A 20092-nucleotide genomic window follows, 5' to 3' on the forward strand; every position below is an offset into this window, starting at 1 on the left:
CAGGTGTGTATTATAGACTCCCAAACAGTGGGAAGGAGATAGAGAAGCAAATATGTCGGCAAATTGCTGTGAAGTCTAAAAACCATAGGGTAGTAACAGTAGGGGATTTTAACTATCCAAATATTGATTGGGACAAATTTAGTGTGAAGGGTATGGAGGGTGCAGGATTCTTGAGATGTATTCAAGAGTATTTTTTTAGTCAGTATGTAGCAAGTCCAAAACGAGAGGGGGCGGTCTTGGATTTAGTTTTGGGGAATGAAGCTGGGCAGGTTGAAGGGGTATTAGTGGGGAGCATTTGGGTGCCAGTGACCATAATTCAGTCAGATTCAAGTTGGTTATGGATATGAACAAGAATAGACCAGAAATAAAAGTTCCGCATTGGGGAAAAGCTAATTTTGCTAAGTTAAGGAGTGATTTGGCCACAGTGGACTGGAAACAGCTACGTGTGGATAAATCAGTGTTGGAACAGTGGGAGGCATTTGAGGAGGAGATCCGGAAGGCTTAGGCCAAACATGTGCCCTTGAAGAAAAAGGCTGGGAAAAATAATTTTAGAGCCCCCTGGATGTGTAGGGACTTATAGGGGAGGATTCAGAAAAAAAGGGACGCTTATGTCATATACCAACGGCTAAAGACTATAGAATCTTTAGAGGAATATAGAAAGTTAAGAGACAAAATTACAAAGAATATTAGGAATGCTAAGAGAGAGCACGAGAAATTCTTGGCCTGTAAAATTAAGGAAAACTCTAAGATGTTCTATAAATATATTAAGAGTAAGAAGGTAACTAAGGAAAGGGTAGGGCCTATTAGAGACCATGAGGGTAATCTTTGTGTGGAGGCAGAAGATGTTGGCAGGGTTCTTAACGAATACTTGCCATCTGTTTTCACAAAGGAAAGGGGTAATGCAGATACTGCTACAGAGGAGGAGTGTGATATTCTGGATGAAATAAATATAGTGAGAGAGGAAGTATTAAAGGGTTTAGCAGCTTTGAAAGTAGCTAAGTCCCCAGGCCCGGATGAAATGCATCCCAGGCTGTTGAGCGAAGTAAGAGAGGAAATAGCAGAGGCCTTGACCATCATTTTCCAGTCCTTTTTGGATATGGGCATGGTGTCGGAGGATTGGAGGACTGCTAATGTAGTACCCTTGTTTAAGAAGTGAAAAAGGGATAGGTAAGAATTAATTAGGGACAGTCAGCACGGATTTGTTAAGGGGAGATCGTGTTTGACTAACCTCATTGAATTTTTTGAGGAGGTAACCAAGAGGGTCGATGAGGGTAGTGCGTACGATGTAGTATATATGGACTTTAGCAAGGCTTTTGATAAGGTCCCACATGGTAGCCTGGTCATGAAGCTTAAAGCCCATGGGATCCAGGGCAAAGTGGTAAATTGGATTCAAAATTGCTCGGAGGCAGGAAGCAAAGGGTAATGACTGATGGATGTTTTTGTGACTGGAAGGATGTTTCCAGTGTTCCGCAGGGCTCAGTATTGGGTCCCTTGCTTTTTGTGGCATATATCAACGATTTAGATTTGAATATAGGGAGTATGATTAAGAAGTTTGCAGATGACACTAAAATTGGCTGTGTGGTTAATAATGAAGAGGAAAGTGACGGGCTGCAGGAGGATATCAATCTACTGGTCAGGTGGGCAGAGCAGTGGCAAATGGAATTTAATTCAGAGAAGTGTGAGGTGATGCACTTTGGAAGGGCTAATAAGGAAAAAGTATACACATTAAGCAGTAGGCCATTTAATAATGTAGATGAACAAAGGGACCTTGGAGTGCTTGTCCATAGATCCCTGAAAGTAGCAGGCCAGGTGGATAAGGTGGGTGCAGAGGAGATTTACTAGGATGCTGCCTAGAATGGAGAATCTTAGTTATAAGGACAGATTGGATAGGCTGGGTTTGTTCTCATTGCAACAGAGGAGGTTGAGAGGGGGCCTCATTGAGGTGTACAAAATATTGAGGGGCCTGGACATAGTGGATAGTAAGGGTCCATTGCCATTGGTGGAGGGGTCTATTACGAGAGGGCATAGTTTTAAGGTGGTTGGTGGAAGGTTTAGAGGGGATTTGAGGGGGGGACTTCTTTACACAGAGGGTTGTGGGGATTTGGAACTCGCTGCCTGGATGAGTGGTGGATGCAGAAACCCTCACCACTTTTAAGAGATGGTTGGATGGGCACTTAAAATGCAGTAACCTGCAGGGTTACAGACCTAGAGCTGGTAATTGGGATTAGACTGGATGAACTTTTGTTGGACGGCACAGATATAATGGTAAGTACTGCAGGGAATAGAATATGGCCCGGGTGATCTCCTGGACTAGTGTCGATCGCCTGGATGGGTCGGAGAGAAATTTTCCCACATTTTTTTCTCCCTAAATTGGCCTGGATTTTTAATCTGGTTTTTGCCTCTCCCAGGAGATCACATGGCTCCGGTTAGGGTGGAGTATAGAATGTTTCAGTATAAGGGGTGTTGCAGTTGTGTGAGGTGGACTGGTTGGGCTGGGTGCTCTTTGCCTTTCCGTCATTGTTCATAGGTTTATATGTAACCTTCAGGGCTGCTGACCAAGTGCCATGCGGCTCTTTGTCGGCCGGCGTGGACTCGATGGGCCGAAATGGCCTCCTTCTGCGCTGTAAATTTCTATGTTTCTATGTTCCAAAATCCGGAAATAGCCGAACCTGGGTCTGGGTGTTTCCAGATTTGTGACTTCAGAAAGCAAATTGAAAGTTGGGAAAATTCAGGAATGCGGAACGGCCTCGGTTCTGGGGTTTAGGCTCTGCATAGAAACATAGAAAATAGGTGCAGGAGTAGGCCATTCCCTTGCACCACCATTCAATAAGATCATGGCTGATCTTTCACCTCAGTACCCCTTTCCTGCTTTCTCTCCATACCCCTTGATCCCTTTAGCCATAAGGGCCATATCTAACTCCCTCTTGAATATATCCAACGAACTGGCATCAACAACTCTCTGCGGTAGGGAATTCCACAGATTAACAACTCTGAGTGAAGAAGTTTCTCCTCATCTCAGTCCTAAATGGCTTACCCCTTATCCTTAAACTGTGTCCCCTGGTTCTGGGTTGTTGTTGAGGTGAGCTTCCAATCATCACGAAGACTGCCAATTTCCACCTCTGGAACATTGCCCGACTCCATCCCTGCCTCAGCTCATCTGCTGCTGAAAACCACATCCATGCCTTTGTTACCTCTAGACTCGACTATTCTAACGCATTCCTGGTTGACCTCCGACATTCAACCAGGAACGGTAGTATAGTGGTTATGTTAGTGGACTAGTAATCCAGAGACACGAGTTCAAATCCCACCATGGCAGCTGTGGAATTTAAATTCAGTTAAATAAATCTGGAATAAAGAGCTATCTGTAATGGTGACCATGTAAAAACCTATCTGGTTCACTAATGTTCTTTAGGGAAGGAATTCTGCCGTCCTTATCTGGTGACTCCAGACCCACAGCAATGTGGTTGACTCTTAACTGCCCTGTCTCGCTGGGCCATTTCACTCAGTTGTAACAAATCGCTACAAGAAACAATGAGAATAAAACCGGACAGACGTCTCATCATTGGCTTCGGACACGACAAAGACCCAGTCGAACCTGCAAAGTTCTCAAACATCTGGGCACTTGTGGCAAAACTGGGAGAGTTGTCCCACAGACTGGTCAAGCAACAGCCTGACAGTTATAATCACAGAATCATTCATAGGGTATACAGCACAGAAAGTGTCCATGCAGGCATTTATGTTCCATTCGAGACCTTTCCTCCAATTCTGGCCTCTTGAACATCCCCGATTTTAATCACTCCACCATCGGTGGCTGTGCCTTCAGCTGCCAAGGCTCTAAAGCTCTGGAATTTCCTCCCTAAACCTCTGCCCCGGTCCAACTCTTGAAAAAGTCAGAGAAATATTGAGTATATACGTAAAGCAAGATATACAAAAGGAGATATGTGACAGAAGGGAGGAGAAATGTACAAGAGCAAGATAGAAACGAGTTGCATATTAACAATGTGGAAAGTGCACAACAGTTCGAGAGAGGAAAGAGAGTAAGTACACAAAAAGAATTAGCGTATGAATGAAGGTAAAAGACAGCTGGAGGAAGTGATTTATCAGCCAAATTTTAGCTATGTGTCAATTTTTGTGTCATTATGAAACTGCGTTTTCTCTGATTGACAATCATGGGTCACTGAATGTCACACCATCATGTCTTAAATTGAAACTTGTTCAGATACCACGAGTGAAAGTTTCTTCTAACTTTGTCCTTCTCACCATAATCCCCTCGAGACTGATTAGTCAGCCAGTGGAAACAACCTTTCATTATTAGCTTTCATTGAAATCCTCCATTAAAGTTTCTCCGCCTATCCATCTTCTCCAGTCAGGAAAGGCAGGAGGAAAAAAAAGCACCAATTTTTCAAGCCTTTCTTCACAACTGTAACTCCTCATTCCAGGTAAGCACCATGGGATATTTTATTACATTAAAGGCACTACATAAATACAAGTTGTTGTTACCATTGAGTATATTTTAAAACAGTGATATTTAAAACGAAACCCTCAGCCATGACTGAACACCACACAAGAAACATACTCCATAACGCTATGTACTTACAGTCATCTCCGACTGGACCTGCTGAACACAGTGCTGGAGGGTCACGCTCCAAGTCCTGGTATTCCTGAAGAATAAAAAACAAACTTAAAACATGCAGACTTAATTTAGGAGCGGCTCTCAAGATACAGGGTTCAGCAAAAAAGACTAAATGAGTTCTTTGCCACTTTGTCTCATTACTTTTGCCATTCAGGTTCCTGAACATTCTGGTGTGTCCAGCTGTTATCAGTACCCGTACTCCATATTAATCTGGGCTCGAATACAAGCTTCAGACTTGCATTGCATGAACATCTCGCAACCTCAAGATAACTACTGATGTCATTCAATTAAAAGCATTATCAACAGCGCCGGGGGGAATGGCCAGTCATCTTGAACGCAGCAGCTATCTTTGGACGGATGTGTGTGTCTCATCTCCCTTTCCCTCCAGAGACAAAATTATTTTTTTTTTGAAAGCAACTGAAGTAGTTGTTTTAAATTCACAATATCGCTGCCTAACGAACAAAGGATATGTTACTGTTTGAAACAAGACGAGGATCCTACAATACACTGTTCACATTAGTCCTCACGGCTTATCTGCATTGTGATGCACAAGACATCACATTTATGTGGGACAGACTGGATGGATCATCATTTTTCATATGCTTGTGATTGTATTTTCTTCAGATATGTGTTAGCTTGGCTCAGCTGCTATAGAACTCTCGCCCAAGTTCGAACCTTGTAGGTTCAAGCCCCTTTAGTGCAGTAGCGAGGGAGCGCTCCAGTCACCTAGGAACAGGAGGAAGTCTTTCAGCCCCTCGAGTCTGTTCTGCATTTCAATTAAACATCGCTGATCTGCATGTAATTCCATTCACCTGCCTTAACCGGCTGTATATTTCCAGCATTTTCTATTTTTATTTCAGATTTCCAGCATTTTGCTTTTGTTCTACTGCTTGTGGGAACTTGTTGTCCACAAAATGGATTCTTTAAGAACACAAGAGCCTGCACCGCCAGTGTTCACTTTAACCAAACGGAACTGGGACACACACACACATGATTTAACATGTAACCGGGAGACAAATATCTCCTGTCGGCTTTGGGCTATGTAACCGGCTCCTGTACCAGTGCTGGGGGCCCGGGGAGAGGGGGAGGCCCAGGGTGACGCGGGACGCGGGGTTCGGCGGCCGGGGAGAGGGACGACCAGGGGAGAGGAGGGGGGGGGAAAAAGAGAAAGGCCCGGTCCGGGGAGGGAAGTGGCCTAGGGAGAGGGGCGAGGCACGGGCCGGGGAGAGGCCCAGGGCGGCGCGTAGAGGCCCAGGGCGGGGGAAAGAGGCCCGGGGGGGGGGGGGGGGGGAAGAGGCCCGGGGGGGGGGGGGGGGGGGGAAAGAGGCCCAGGGCGAGGGGGGGGGGGAGGAGGCCCAGGGCGAGGGGGGGGGGGGGGAGGGGAGAGGCCCAGGGCGAGGGAGGGGGGGGGGGAAGAGAGGCCCAGGGCGAGGGTAGGGAGAGGCCTAGGGCGAGCGTGGGGGGGGGGGGGGGAAAGAGAGGCCCAGGGCGAGGGGGGGAGAGGCCCGGGGGGGGGGGGGGGGGGAAGAGAGGCCCAGGGGGGGGGGGGGGGGAAGAGGCCCAGGGGGGGGGAGAGGCCCAGGGGGGGGGGGGGGGGGAGAGGCCCAGGGGGGGGAGGGGCCCAGGGGGGGGGAAGAGAGGCCCGGGGGGGGGGGGGAAGAGGCCCAGGGCGAGGGTGGGGGGAGAGGCCCAGGGCGAGGGGAGAGGCCCAAGGCGAGGGTGGGGAAGTGGCCCAGGGCGGGGGAAAAGAGGCCCAGGACGGGGGGGGGAGAAGAGGCCCAGGGTGGGGGGGGGGGGGCGGCCCGGGGAGGGGAGAAACGGCCCGGGGAGAGGGGCGGGGGGAAAACGGCCCGGGAAGGGGGACGGGACGGCCCGGGGAGCCACCTGGGGAGGGGTGCAGAGATGGGAGAGGCCCATGGAGAGGGGGGGGAAGAGGGGTGGGGGCGCGGCCCCGGCCGGATCTCCGGTAACAAGCCGCCCAGGGCGGCATACAGCAGCTCCCTCACCCTCACAGGCGGCCCAGGCCCAGCTCTCCGCTCGGCGCTGTCGCAACTTTGCTTTAATCAGCCTGGAAGCGGCTCCCAAGTGCCGCAACGAGAAGCTGGAGGCCGCAGGCGGGTGGGGCCTACCTCGGGCCCGGCTCACTCGGACCGCCGTCCTCGCTTACCTTCTGGATCCGCCTCAGCGCCATCCCCGGCCGGCCTCGCTCCGACTGACTCCAAGGCGCATGCGCACTGCCGACAGGCGCAAGCGCACCATCATGAAGCCCGGTACTGACAGCGCATGTGTGAGCAAATGCCAGCAGAAAAAATGGAACAGACAGGGGGCGGCCATCGGGCCCGGGGAGGCTTTGGAAATGAATCTTAGTGCTTGGTTTTATTTTTTATGATCTTATTAACCTGCATCACATTTAGTGATTTGAGTATCTGTACCCCTAGATCTATTTGCTACTCTACCTCATTTAAACTCTTGTTATTCGATTTGTGATATTTGGCCTACTTATTGTCCCTACCAATGCACCTTGCACTTTTATTGTTTTTGTGACTGGAAGGCTGTTTCCAGTTGTGTGCAGTAGGTCCCTTCTTTCTGTGGTATATATCACTGATTTAGACTTGAATGCAGGGGGTATGATTAAGAAGTTTACAGATGATACAAAAATTGGCTGTGTGGTTGATAATGGAGAAGAAAGCTGTAGGGAGATATCAATGGACTGGTCAGATGGGCAGACAGTGGCAAATAGAATTCAATTCAGAGCAGTGTGAGGTAATACATTTAACAAGGCATGGGAATACACATTAAATGATATGACACTGAAGTGTAGAAGAACAGTGGGACCTTAGAGTGCAGGTCCACAGATCCCCGAAAGTAGCAGGGCAATTAGATAAGGTGGTTAAGAAGGCATACGGAATACTTGCCTTTATTAGCCAAGGCACAGAATATAAGAGCAGGGAGGTTATGCTTGAACTGTATAAAACACTAGATAGGCCACAGCTAGAGTACTATTGGTAGGAGGTTTGGATGGGATTTGAGGGGAAATTTCTTCACCCAGAGGGTGGTGGGTTCTGGAACTCACTGCCTGAAAGGGTGTTGAATCCCCATAGCATTTAAAAAGTACTTGGATATGCACTTGAAGTGCCGTAACCTACAAGACTATGGACCAAGTGCTGGAAAGTGGGATTAGGCTGGATAGCTCTTTGTCGGCTGACACGGACACGATGGGCCGAATGCCCTCCTTTTGTGCTGTACATTTTTATGATTATCTATATTGAAATTAATTTGCCAATTACATGTCCATTCTGCAAGTTTAATATCATCTTGTATTAAGATTTTGCAGTCCTATTTGTATTAACTACACTCCCAATTTGGCATGGTCCGCAAATTAAAAAATTTGTACTTCAAATTCTCGAGTGCAAGTGAACAACAGTGGTCCCAGCACTGATCCTTGTGGAACACCACTTGCCACTCCAAGTAGCTGCCTCCGTTTCTCTTTTGCAGCCAGTATGCTATGCACAAGGTGATAGGAAGGGACAATATGTATGAATATAAAGGGGCTGCAGGAGGGGTCAAAACTAAAAATCATGGTTTAAAAACTAGTATTAAAACACTCTACCTAAATGCACACAGCATTCGAAATAAAGTAAATGAGTTGACGGCATAAATCATTACAAATGGGTATGATTTGGTGGTCATTACAGAAACGTGGTTGCAGGGTGGCCAAGACTGGGAATTAAACATACAGGGGTATCTGACAATTCGGAAGGATAGACAAGGGAAAGGAGGTGGGGTAGCTCTGTTAATAAAGGATGATATCAGGGCAGTTGTGAGAGATGATATTGGCTCGAATGAACAAAATGTTGAATCATTGTGGGTGGAGATTAGAGAGAGTAAGGGGAAAAAGTCACTGGTGGGCATAGTTTATTAGGCCCCCAAATAATAACTTCATGGTGGGGCGGACAATAATCAAGGGAATAATGCAGGCATGTAAAAAAGGAACGGCAGTAATCATGGGGGATTTTAACCTACATATCGATTGGTCAAATCAAATCGCACGGGGTAGCCTTGAGGAGGAATTCATAGAATGCATTCGGGATTGTTTCTTAGAACAGTATGTTACAGAACCAACAAGGGAGCAAGCTATCTTAGATCTGGTCCTGTGCAATGAGACAGGAATAATAAACAATCTCCTCGTAAAAGATCCTCTCAGAATGAGTGATCACAGTATGGTTGAATTTGTAATACAGATTGAGGGTAAGGAAGTAGTGCCTCAAACGAGCGTACTATGCTTAAACAAAGGGGACTACAGTGGGATGAGGGCAGAGTTGGCTAAAGTAGACTGGGAACACAGACTAAACGGTGGCACAATTGAGGAACAGTGGAGGACTTTTAAGGAGCTCTTTCATAATGCGCAACAAAAATATATTCCAGTGAAAAAGAAGGGTGGTAAGAGAAGGGATAACCAGCCGTGGATAACCAAGGAAATAAAGGAGAGTATTAAATTAAAAACCAATGCGTATAAGGTGGCCAAGGTTAGTGGGAAACTAGAAGATTGGGAAAATTTTAAACGACAGCAAAGAATGACTAAGAAAGGAAAGATAGATTACGAAAGTAAACTTGCGCAAAACATAAAAACAAATAGTAAAAGCTTTTACCGATATATAAAACGGAAGAGAGTGACTAAAGTAAATGTTGGTCCCTTAGAAGATGAGAAGGGGGATTTAATAATGGGAAATGTGGAAATGGCTGAGACCTTAAACAATTATTTTGCTTCGGTCTTCACAGTGGAAGACACAAAAACCATGCCAAAAATTGCTGGTCGCAGGAATGTGGGAAGGGAGGACCTTGAGACAATCACTATCACTAGGGAGGTAGTGCTGGACAGGCTAATGGGACTCAAGGTAGACAAGTCCCCTGGTCCTGATGAAATGCATCCCAGGGTATTAAAAGAGATGGCGGAAGTTATAGCAGATGCATTCATTATAATCTACCAAAATTCTCTGGACTCTAGGGAGGTATCAGCAGATTGGAAAGCAGCTAATGTAACGCCTACTGTTTAAAAAAGGGGCAGACAAAAGGCAGGAAACTATAGGCCGGTTAGTTTAACATCTGTAGTGGGGAAAATGCTTAAAGCCATCATTAAGGAAGAAATAGCGGGACATCTAGATAGGAATAGTGCAGTCAAGCAGACGCAACATGGATTCATGAAGGGGAAATCATGTTTAACTAATTTACTGGAATTCTTTGAGGCTATAACGAGCATGGTGGATAGAGGTGTACCGATGGATGTGGTGTATTTAGATTTCCAAAAGGCATTCGATAAGGTGCCACACAAAAGGTTACTGCAGAAGACAAAGGTACACGGGGTCAGAGGAAATGTATTAGCATGGATCAAGAATTGGCTGGCTAACAGAAAGCAGAGAGTCGGGATAAATGGGTCCTTTTCGGGTTGGAAATCGGTGGTTAGTGGTGTGCCACAGGGATCGGTGCTGGGACCACAACTGTTTACAATATACATAGATGACCCGGAAGAGGGGACAGAGTGTAGTGTAACAAAATTTGCAGATGACACAAAGATTAGTGGGAAAGCGGGTTGTGTAGAGGACACAGAGAGGCTGCAAAGAGATTAAGATAGGCTAAGCGAATGGGTTAAGGTTTGGCAGATAGAATACAATGTCGGAAAATGTGAGATCATCCACCATGGAAAAAAAAACAGTAAAAGGGAATATTATTTGAATGGGGACAAATTACAACATGCTGCGGTGCAGAGGGACCTGGGGGTCCTTTTGCGTGAAACTCTTTTAGAGTCTACCTGCAAAACATAAAACATTTATCCGTGCCACCCGACCTGGATGACACACCAGACATTTACAAGGCCCTTTTTTCTTTCTTTTTTTGGTTTTTTTTGGGCACTAAAATCAAATTATTTCCTTTTTCCAGTGCCCCCTATAAAAGGGGAGGGGGACACTAAAAGCACCGGCAATTAAAATAAATTAAACTTTAAAACGTAAAATCAAATTAAAATTTGGTTGCCGGGCGTGCGTGAATCCCAAAAAGTTAGTTTGCAGGTGCAGCAGGTAATCAGGAAGGCGAATGGAATGTTGGCCTTCATTGCGAGAGGGATGGAGTACAAAAGCAGGGAGGTCCTGCTGCAACTGTACAGGGTATTGGTGAGGCCGCACCTGGAGTACTGCGTGCAGTTTTGGTCACCTTACTTAAGGATATACTAGCCTTGGAGGGGGTACAGCGACGATTCACTAGACTGATTCTGGAGATGAGGGGGTTGCCTTATGATGATAGATTGAGTAGACTGGGTCTTTACTCGTTGGAGTTCAGAAGGATTAGGGGTGATCTTACAGAAACATTTAAAATAATGAAAGGGATAGACAAGATAGAGGCAGAAAGGTTGTTTCCACTGGTCGGGGAGACTAGAACTAGGGGGCACAGCCTCAAAATACGGGGGAGCCAATTTAAAACCGAGTTGAGAAGGAATTTCTTCTCCCAGAGGGTTGTGAATCTGTGGAATTCTCTGCCCAAGGAAGCAGTTGAGGCAAGCTCATTGAATGTATTCAAATAGATAGATAGATTTTTAACCAATAAGGGAATTAAGGATTATGGGGAGCGGGCGGGTAAGTGGAGCTGAGTTCACGGCCAGATCAGCCATGATCTTGTTGAATGGCGGAGCAGGCTCGAGGGGCTAGATGGCCTACTCCTGTTCCTAATTCTTAAGTTTATATGTTTTCTGTTCAATCCATTCAGCTAACTGTCCCCTGACCTTAGTCATGAGTCTACAGTGCGGTACCTTATCGAAGGTGTTTTGCAAATCCAAATCAATTACACAGAATATACGGCACAGAAACAAGCCATTCGGCTCAACCAGTCCATGGCAACATTTATGCTCCACTCGAGCCTCCTCCCATCCTTCCTCGTCTAACTTTATCAGCATTACCTTCTATTCCTAATATGCTTCTCTAGCTTCCCCTTAAATGCATCTAAAATACTCGACTCAACTACTCCCTGTGGTAGCGAGTTCCACGTATAAAGAATTTTAAAGACCTAGAAACATAGAAATCTACAGTGCAGGAGGCCATTTTAGCCGATTGTGTCCGTGCCGGCTGAAAAAGAGCCACACGGCCCTCGGTCAGCAGCCCTGATGGTTACATATAAACCCATGAACAATGAAGGAAAGGTAAACATAGAAACATAGAAAATAGGTGCAGGAGTAGGCCATTCGGCCCTTCGAGCCTGCACCGCCATTCAATATGATCATGGCTGATCATTCCCTAAGTACCCCTTTCCTGCCTTCTCTCCATACCCCTTGATCCCCTTCGCCGTAAGGGCCATATCTAACTCCCTCTTGAATATATCCAATGAACTGGCATCAACAACTCTCTGCGGCAGGGAATTCCACAGGTTAACAACTCTCTGATGAAGAAGTTTCTCCTCATCTCAGTCCTACATGGCCTACCCCTTATCCTAAGACTCTGTCCCCTGGTTCTGGACTTCCCCAACATCGGGAACATTCTTCCCGCGTCTAACCTGTCCAGTCCCATCAGAATCTTATACGTTTCTATGAGATCCCCTCTCACCTTCTAAACTCCAGTGAATAAAGGCCCAGTTTGATCCAGTCTCTCCTCATATGACAGTCCAGCCATCCCAGGAATTAATCTTGTGAACCTTCGCTGCACTCCCTCAATAGCAAGAACGTCCTTCCTCAGATTAGGAGACCAAAACTGAACACAATATTCCAGGTGAGGCCTCACTAAGGCCCTGTACAACTGCAGTAAGACCTCCCTGCTCCTATACTCAAATCTCCGAGCTATGAAGGCCAACATACCATTGCCTTCTTCACCGCCTGCTGTACCTGCATGCCAACCTTCAATGACTGATGAACCATGACACCCAGGTCTCGTTGCATCTCACCGTTTCCTAATCTGCCGCCATTCAAATATTCCGCCTTCGTGTTTTTGCCCCCAAAATGGATAACCTCACATTTATCCACATTATACTGCATCTGCCATGCATTTGCCCACTCACCTAACCTGTCCAAGTCACCCTGAAGCCTCTTAGCATCCTCTTCACAGCTCACACTGCCACCCAGCTTAGTGTCATCTGCAAACTTGGAGATATTACATTCAATTCTTTCATCCAAATCATTAATGTATATTGTAAAGGAGCTGGGGTCCCAGCACTGAACCTTGCAGTACCCCACTCGTCACTGCCTGCCATTCTGAAAAGGACCCGTTTATTCCTACTCTTTGCTTCCTGTCTGCCAACCAGTTCTCTATCCACATCAATACATTACCCCCAAAACCATAAGCTTTAAGTTTGCATACTAATCTCATGTGGGACCTTGTCAAAAGCCTTTTGAGTCCAAATACACCACATCCACCGGGTGTTCTCCCTTGTCCACTCTACTAGATACATCCTCAAAAAACTCTAGAAGATTTGTCAAGCATGATTTCAGTTTCATAAATCAATGCTGACTTGGACCGATCCTGTCACTGCTTTCCAAATGCAATGCTATTACATCTTTAATAATTGATTCCAACATTTTCCCCACTACCGATGTCAGGCTAACCGGTCTATAATTCCGTTTTCTCTCCCTCCTTTTTAAAAAGTGGGGTTACATTGGCTACCCTCCACTCCATAGGAACTGATTCAGAGTCTATGGAATGTTGGAAAATGACTGTCAATGCATCCACTATTTCTAGGGCCACTTCCTTCAGTACTCTGGGATGCAGACTATCAGGCCCTGGGGCTTTATCAGCCTTCAATTCCATCAATTTCTCTAACACAATTTCCTGACTAATAAGGATTTCCTTCAGTTCCTCCTTCTCGCTAGACCCTCGGTCCCCTAGTATTTCCGGAAGGTTATTTGTGTCTTCCTTAGTGAAGACAGAACCAAAGTATTTGTTCAATTGGTCTGTCATTTGATTGTTCCCCATTATAAATTCACCTGATTCTGACTGCAAGGAATCTACATTTGTTTGCACTAATCTTTTTCTCTTCACATATCTATAGAAGCTTTTGCAGTCAGTTTTTATGTTCCCTGCAAGCTTACTCTCACTCTATTTTCCCCCTCCTAATTAAATCCTTTGTCCTTCTCTGAATTCTAAATTTCTCCCAGTCCTCAAGTTTGCTGCTTTTTCTGGCCAATTTATATGCCTCTTCCTTGGATTTAACACTATCCCTAATTTCCCTTGTTAGCCACGGTTGAGCCACCTTCCCCATTTTATTTTTACACCAATTGTTGAAGTTCATCCATGTGATATTTAAATGTCTGTCATTGCCTATCCACCGTCAACCCTTTAAGTATCATTTGCTAGTCTATCCTAGCCAATTCATGTCTCATACCATTGAAGTTACCTTTCTTCAAGTTCAGGACCGGAGTCCCTGACTTAACTGTGTCACTTTCCATCTCAATGAAGAATTCTACCATATTATGGTCACTCTTCCCCAAGGGGCCTCGCACAACAAGATTGCTAATTAATCCTCTCACTACAGAACACCCAGCTCTCTAGTTAGTTCCTCGACATATTGGTCTAGAAAACCATCCCTTATACACTCCAGGAAATCCTCCTCCACCGTATTGCTACCATCCCCAACCTCACTACTACTGTTTGGTGGTCTGTACACAACTCCCATAGCGTTTTCTGCCCTTTGGTGTTCCGCAGCTCTACCCATACAGATTCCACATCATCCAAGCCAATGTCCTTCCTTACTATTGCGTTAATCTCCTCTTTAACCAGCAACGCTACCCCACCCCCCTTTCCTTTCTGTCTATCCTTCCTGAATATTGAGTACCCCTAGATGTTGAGTTCCCAGCCTTGGTCACCCTGGAGCCACGTCTCCATAATCCCAATGACATCATATCCATTAACAGCTGTCTGCGCAGTTAATTCATCCACCTTATTACGAATGCTCCTCGCATTGAGACACAGAGCCTTCAGGCTTGTTTTTTTTTAAAAACACTCTTTGTCCTTTCAAAATTATTTTGTAATGTGGCGCTTTTTGACTTTTGCCTTTGATTTCTCTGCCCTCCACTTTTACTTATCTCTTTTCTATCTTTTGCTTCTGCCCCCATTTTACTTCCCTCTGTCTCCTTGCATAGATTCCCATCCCCCTGCCATATTAGTTTAAACCAACAGCACTAGCAAACACTCCCTCTAGGACATCGGTTCCGGTCCTGCCCAGATGCAGACCGTCTGGTTTGTACTGGTCCCACCTCCCCCAGAACCGGTTCCAATGTCCCAGGAATTTGAATCCCTCCCTCTTGCATCATTCCTCAAGCCACGTATTCATCTTAACTATCCTGCTATTTCTACTCTGACTAGCACGTGGCACTGGTAGCAATCCTGAGATTACTACCTTTGAGGTCCTACTTTTTAATTTAACTCCGAGCTCCCTAAATTCAGCCTGTAGGACCTCATCCCATTTTTTAAATCTATATCATTGGTACCTATATGCACCACGACAAATGGCTGTTCACCCTCCCCCTCCAGAATGTCCTGCAGCCGCTCAGACATCCTTGACCCTTGCACCAGGGAGGCAACATACCACCCTGGAGTGTCGATTGCAGCTGCAGAAACGCCTATCTATTCCCCTTACAATAGAATCCTCTATCACTATCGCTCTCCCACTCTTTTTCCTGCCCTCCTGTGCAGTAGAGCCACCCATGGTGCCACGAACTTGGCTGCTGCTGCCCTCCCCTGATGAACCATCTCCCCCATCAGTATATCTGTTTTGGAGGGAGATGACCGCAGGGGACTCCTGCACTACCTTCCCACTCCTGCTCTTCCTGATGGTCACCCATTCCCTAACTGCCTTTGCAACCTTTACGTGCGATGTGACCCAAGACATCCAGGGGCACTCGGATTGTTATTCCCACCCTTTTTTTTTTTTAAGGGCACATGTTTGGCTTGAGCTTCCGGATCTCCTCCTTGAATGCCTCCCACTATTCCGACACTGGTTTACCCACAAGTAGCTGTTTCCAGTCCATTGTGGCCAAATCACTCCTCCAATTAGCAAAATTAGCTTTTCCCCAATTTGGGACTTTTATTCTTGGTCTATCCTTGTCCTTACCCACAACTAACTTGTATCTGACTGAATTATGGTCACTGAGAAAAAAGTAAATAAATAAAAACTTTAACGTACCTTTTTTGCAAGTTTTCATACTTACCGCTGCTGGCAGGACTACACAGACAGGTTTGACCTGTCGTTTTTCTGGGCGTGACATACAGGTTGGGAGAGAGCTGAAAGTCCGACACAAACGCAATCCGCATCGTTGCGCGTCGGCGCACCTCTCCCTGCCGCCGCCGCAAACAGGTAGCCGAGGATCCCGCCCAGGTTTGCGACAGGGTTTTCGCCGCGGAGAGTCAAATCGCGGTGAGAATCCGGTCACAAACTTTTCGAAAATCCAGCCCATTGACTGATCTGATCTTGCGCTCAGCTCCACTTCCCTGCCCGCTCCCCATACCTCTTCGCTCCCTTATCGCTAAAAAATCTGTCTATCTCCACCTTAAATATATTCAATGATCCCAAGTCCACAGCTCTTTGGGGCCGAGAATTACACAACTTTACGACCTTCAGAGAAGAAATTCCTCCTCATCTCATTTCCAAATGGGCAACCCCTTATTCTGAGACTATGCCCCCTAGTTCTAATCCCCCCCATGAATGGAAACATCCACTCTGCATCCACTTTATATCTTTTATGTTTCAGTAAGATCACCTCTCATTTTTCTAAACTCTAATGAGTATAGGCCCAACCTGCTTAGCCTTTCTTCATAAGTCAACCCCTTCCTCTCCGGAATCAACTTAGTGAACGTTTTCTGAACTGCCTCCAATGCAAGTAATGCCTCCTTGAATAAGGAGACCAAAACTGTACGCAGTACTCCAGGTGTGGCCTCACCAGTGCCCTGTTCAGTTGTAGCAGGACTTCTCTGCTTTTATACTCCATGCACCTTGCAAAAAAAGGCCAACATTCCATTTGCCTTCCTGATTACTTGCTGTACCTGCACACTAACTTTTTGTGTTTCATGCACAAGGACTCCCAGGTCCCTCTGTACTGCAGCATTTGGTAATTTCTCTCCATTAAAATAATAAGTTGCTTTTTTATTTTTCCTGCCAAAATGGATAGCCCCTCACTTTCCCACATTATACTCCATCTGCCAAATGTTTGCCCACTCACTTAGCCTGTCTATATCCTTTTGTAGATTTATTGCGTTCTCTCTTTGTCAATAGTTTCCCTCATTCCATTCTCATCCCCTCAAAATCAGTTTTTTTACTAATCTATTGTCTCATTGTTAATCATTATTTTAAATCTCATGATGTTATCGCTATTGCTTAGATGTTAGCAGACAGGAAGCTAAGAGTAGGAATAAACGGGTCCTTTTCAAAATGGCAGGCAGTGGGGTACCTCAAGGTTCGGTGCTGGGACCTCAGCTATTTACAATATACATGAATGATTTAGACAAAAGAATTGAATGTAATATCTCCAAGTTTGCAGATGACACTAAGCTGGGTGGCAGTGTGAGCTGTGAGGAGGATGCTAAGAGGCTGCAGGGTGACTTGGACAGGTTAGGTGAGTGGGCAAATGCATGGCAGATGCAGTATAATATGGATAAGTGTGAGGTTATCTACTTTGGTAGCAAAAACAGGAAGGCAGAATATCTGAATGGTGACAGATTAGTAAAAGGGGAGGTGCAACGAGACCTGGGTGTCATGGTACACTAGTCATTGAAAGTAGGCATGCAGGTACAGCAGGCAGTTAAGAAAGCAAATGGCATGTCTGCCTTCACAGTGAGAGGATTTGAGTATAGGAGCAGGGAGGTCTTGATGCAGTTGTACAGGGCTTTGGTGAGATCACACCTTGAATATTGTGCGCAGTTTTGGTCTCCTAATCTGAGGAAGGACATTCTTGCTATTGAGGGAGTGCAGCGAAGGTTCACTAGACTGATTCCCTGGATGGCAGTACTGACATATGAAGAAAGACTGGATCGACTGGGCTTATATTCACTGGAATTTAGAAGAATGAGAGGGGATCTCATAGAAGCATATAAAATTCTGACGGGATTGGACAGGTTAGATGCAGAAAGGATGTTCCCGATGTTGGGGAAATCCAGAACCAGGCATCACAGTCTAAGGATAAGGGGTAAATCATATAGGACCAAGGTGAGGAGAAACTTTTTCACCCAGAGAATTGTGAACCTATGGAATTCTCTACCACAAAAGTTTGTTGAGTCCAGTTCGTTGGATATATTCAAAAGTGTGTTAGATGTGGCCCTTACGTCTAAAGGGATCAAGGGGTATGGAGAGAAGGCAGGAGTGGGGTACTGACGTTGCATGATCAGATGTGGGATGAATGTGAGGTTATCCACTTTGGTGGCAAAAATACGAAGGCTGAATATTATCTGAATGGCGGCAGATTAGGAAAAGGGGAGGTGCAACGAGATCTGGGTGTCATGGTTCATCAGTCATTGAAAGTTGGCATGTAGGTACAGCAGGCGGTGAAGAAGGCAAATTGGCCTTCATAGCTAAGGGATTTGAGTATAGGAGCAGGGAGGTCTTACTGCAGTTGTACAGGGCCTTAGTGAGGTCTCACCTGGAATATTGTGTTGCGTTTTGGTCTTCTAATCTGAGGAAGGACAGTCTTACTATTGAGGGAGTGCAGCGAAGGTTCACCAGACTGATTCCTGGGATGGCAGGACTAACATATGAGGAGAGACTGGATGACTGGGCCTGTATTCACTGGAGTTTAGAAGGATGAGAGGGGATCTCATAGAAACATATAAAATTCTGACAGGACTGGACAGGTTAGATGCAGGAAGAATGTTCCCGATGTTGGGGAAGTCCAGAACCAGGGGACATAGTCTAAGGATAAGGGGTAAGCCATTTAGGACCGAGATGAGGAGAAACTTCTTCACTCAGAGAGTTGTTAACCTGTGGAATTCCCTACCACAGAGTTGTTGATGCCAGTTCATTGGATATATTCAAGTGGGAGTCCTTACGGCTAAAGGGATCAAGGGGTATGGAGAGAAAACAGGAAAGGGGTACTGAGGTGAATGATCAGCCATTATCATATTGAATGTTGGTGCAGGCTCGAAGAGCCGAATGGCCTACTCCTGCACCTATTTTCTATGTCCCATGACGATCGCTGTTGCCTGGATATCCCCCGACGATTATTTCTCTTACCTGCTCTGGTTCATTTCGCATTACTGGATCCTGCACTGATTCCTCTCTCGTTTGACTTCTTACATACTATGTAATATTTCACAACCAAATCCCTCCCTACCATTATCCATAACAATTGTAAAATTCTGGAGTAAAATATTTAATATCGCCACCATATCTTCAACCTCGACAACTAAACTCCATCTTTCAACCATGAGGAGGGGGGGGGGGGGCTATTCAATCTTTAAATATTCTTTTACTTTTTATATACTTATAAAAAAACATATTTATTTTCTGCTAGACTTTGCTTAGGTTCTATTTTAGCCTTCTAATTTCCCTTGTCCCTTCCCCCTGCAACAACTTGCATTGATATAGTGCCTTTAACATAGTAAAACGTCCCACAGTACAGGAGCATAATCAGACAAAATGTGATACCAAGCCAAAGGAGGAGATATTAAGACAGTGAACCAAAAGCTTGGTCTCTATTCCTGATCTTTACTTATCATTGGCCCTCACTATCATTTGCCTCACTTTTAACTTTGTTTCATTTTAAGAGGAATCTATTTATCATAAAAGATCCCATTTGTACTATTTTGATGAACAGCAGGGGAGTTCCCCATGGTCATATTTATCCCTCAAATCAACACTGAGAAACAGCTTACAAAAGTAAAATACTGCCGATGGTGGAAATCTGCAATATCAACAGAAAATGCTGGAAATACTCAGCGGGTCAGGCAGTACCTGTGGAGAGAAACTGAATTCAAGTTTCAGGTCGATGACCTTTCGTCAGAACCAACAAACCAACACTTAGACACAGCTTATCTAGCCATTATCACATTGCTGTTTGGTATCTTGCTGTTTGCAAACTACTACAGTGACTTCAAACATATTTCATTGGCTGTAAACAGCTTGGAGACATCCCGAGGTTGTGAAAGTCTCAAAATAAATGCAAGTCTTTCCTTCTGCCGCCCCTGTAGATGATCACCACGCGTCTGTGTGTGTGTGTGTGTGTCTCTCTCTCTCTCTATGCTATCCCTGTGTCCAGGACTATCCAGCATCGTTGTTTGGGAGACCCTGTTCTGCACAGTCCGATCCAGCAATCCCTCATCCTCTCTGTGGCCAACTGCTGTGCAAGCACAGTGCTCTTCTGCCACACAACCTCAATTCTCTGGCACTTGATGCTGATGTGTTGCTGGATACACGATGGTACACACATTCACTCCACACCCAGCTCGAGGGTATCCAGTTGTGCCATTCTACTGGGTCACAAGCTATAGATTCAAAGGAGGTTTA

General features: G+C 45.7%; 1 protein-coding gene across 5 annotated transcripts in view; it reads right to left on the minus strand.

Moving 5' to 3' along the window:
* LOC139235145 (ubiquitin-conjugating enzyme E2 D4-like) overlaps positions 1 to 20092 on the minus strand; it is a 50814-nt gene that overhangs the window by 14555 nt on the left and 16167 nt on the right. For 2 of the 5 annotated variants that reach the window (XM_070866365.1, XM_070866368.1), the window contains exons 1-2: positions 6801 to 6873; positions 4598 to 4661 (exon numbers count right to left, since the gene is read on the minus strand). In XM_070866365.1, coding sequence (XP_070722466.1) covers positions 4598 to 4661; positions 6801 to 6824 — 88 coding nt within the window. In that variant the 5' untranslated portion in view covers positions 6825 to 6873. Of the gene's footprint in view, positions 1 to 4597; positions 4662 to 6639; positions 6739 to 6800; positions 6874 to 20092 lie in introns of those variants that run through there. The other 3 variants (XM_070866367.1, XM_070866366.1, XM_070866369.1) reach the window with 2 other exon arrangements.

Source organism: Pristiophorus japonicus, chromosome 22 (genome assembly GCF_044704955.1).
Source record: "Pristiophorus japonicus isolate sPriJap1 chromosome 22, sPriJap1.hap1, whole genome shotgun sequence".
NCBI classification, from domain to species: domain Eukaryota; kingdom Metazoa; phylum Chordata; class Chondrichthyes; family Pristiophoridae; genus Pristiophorus; species Pristiophorus japonicus.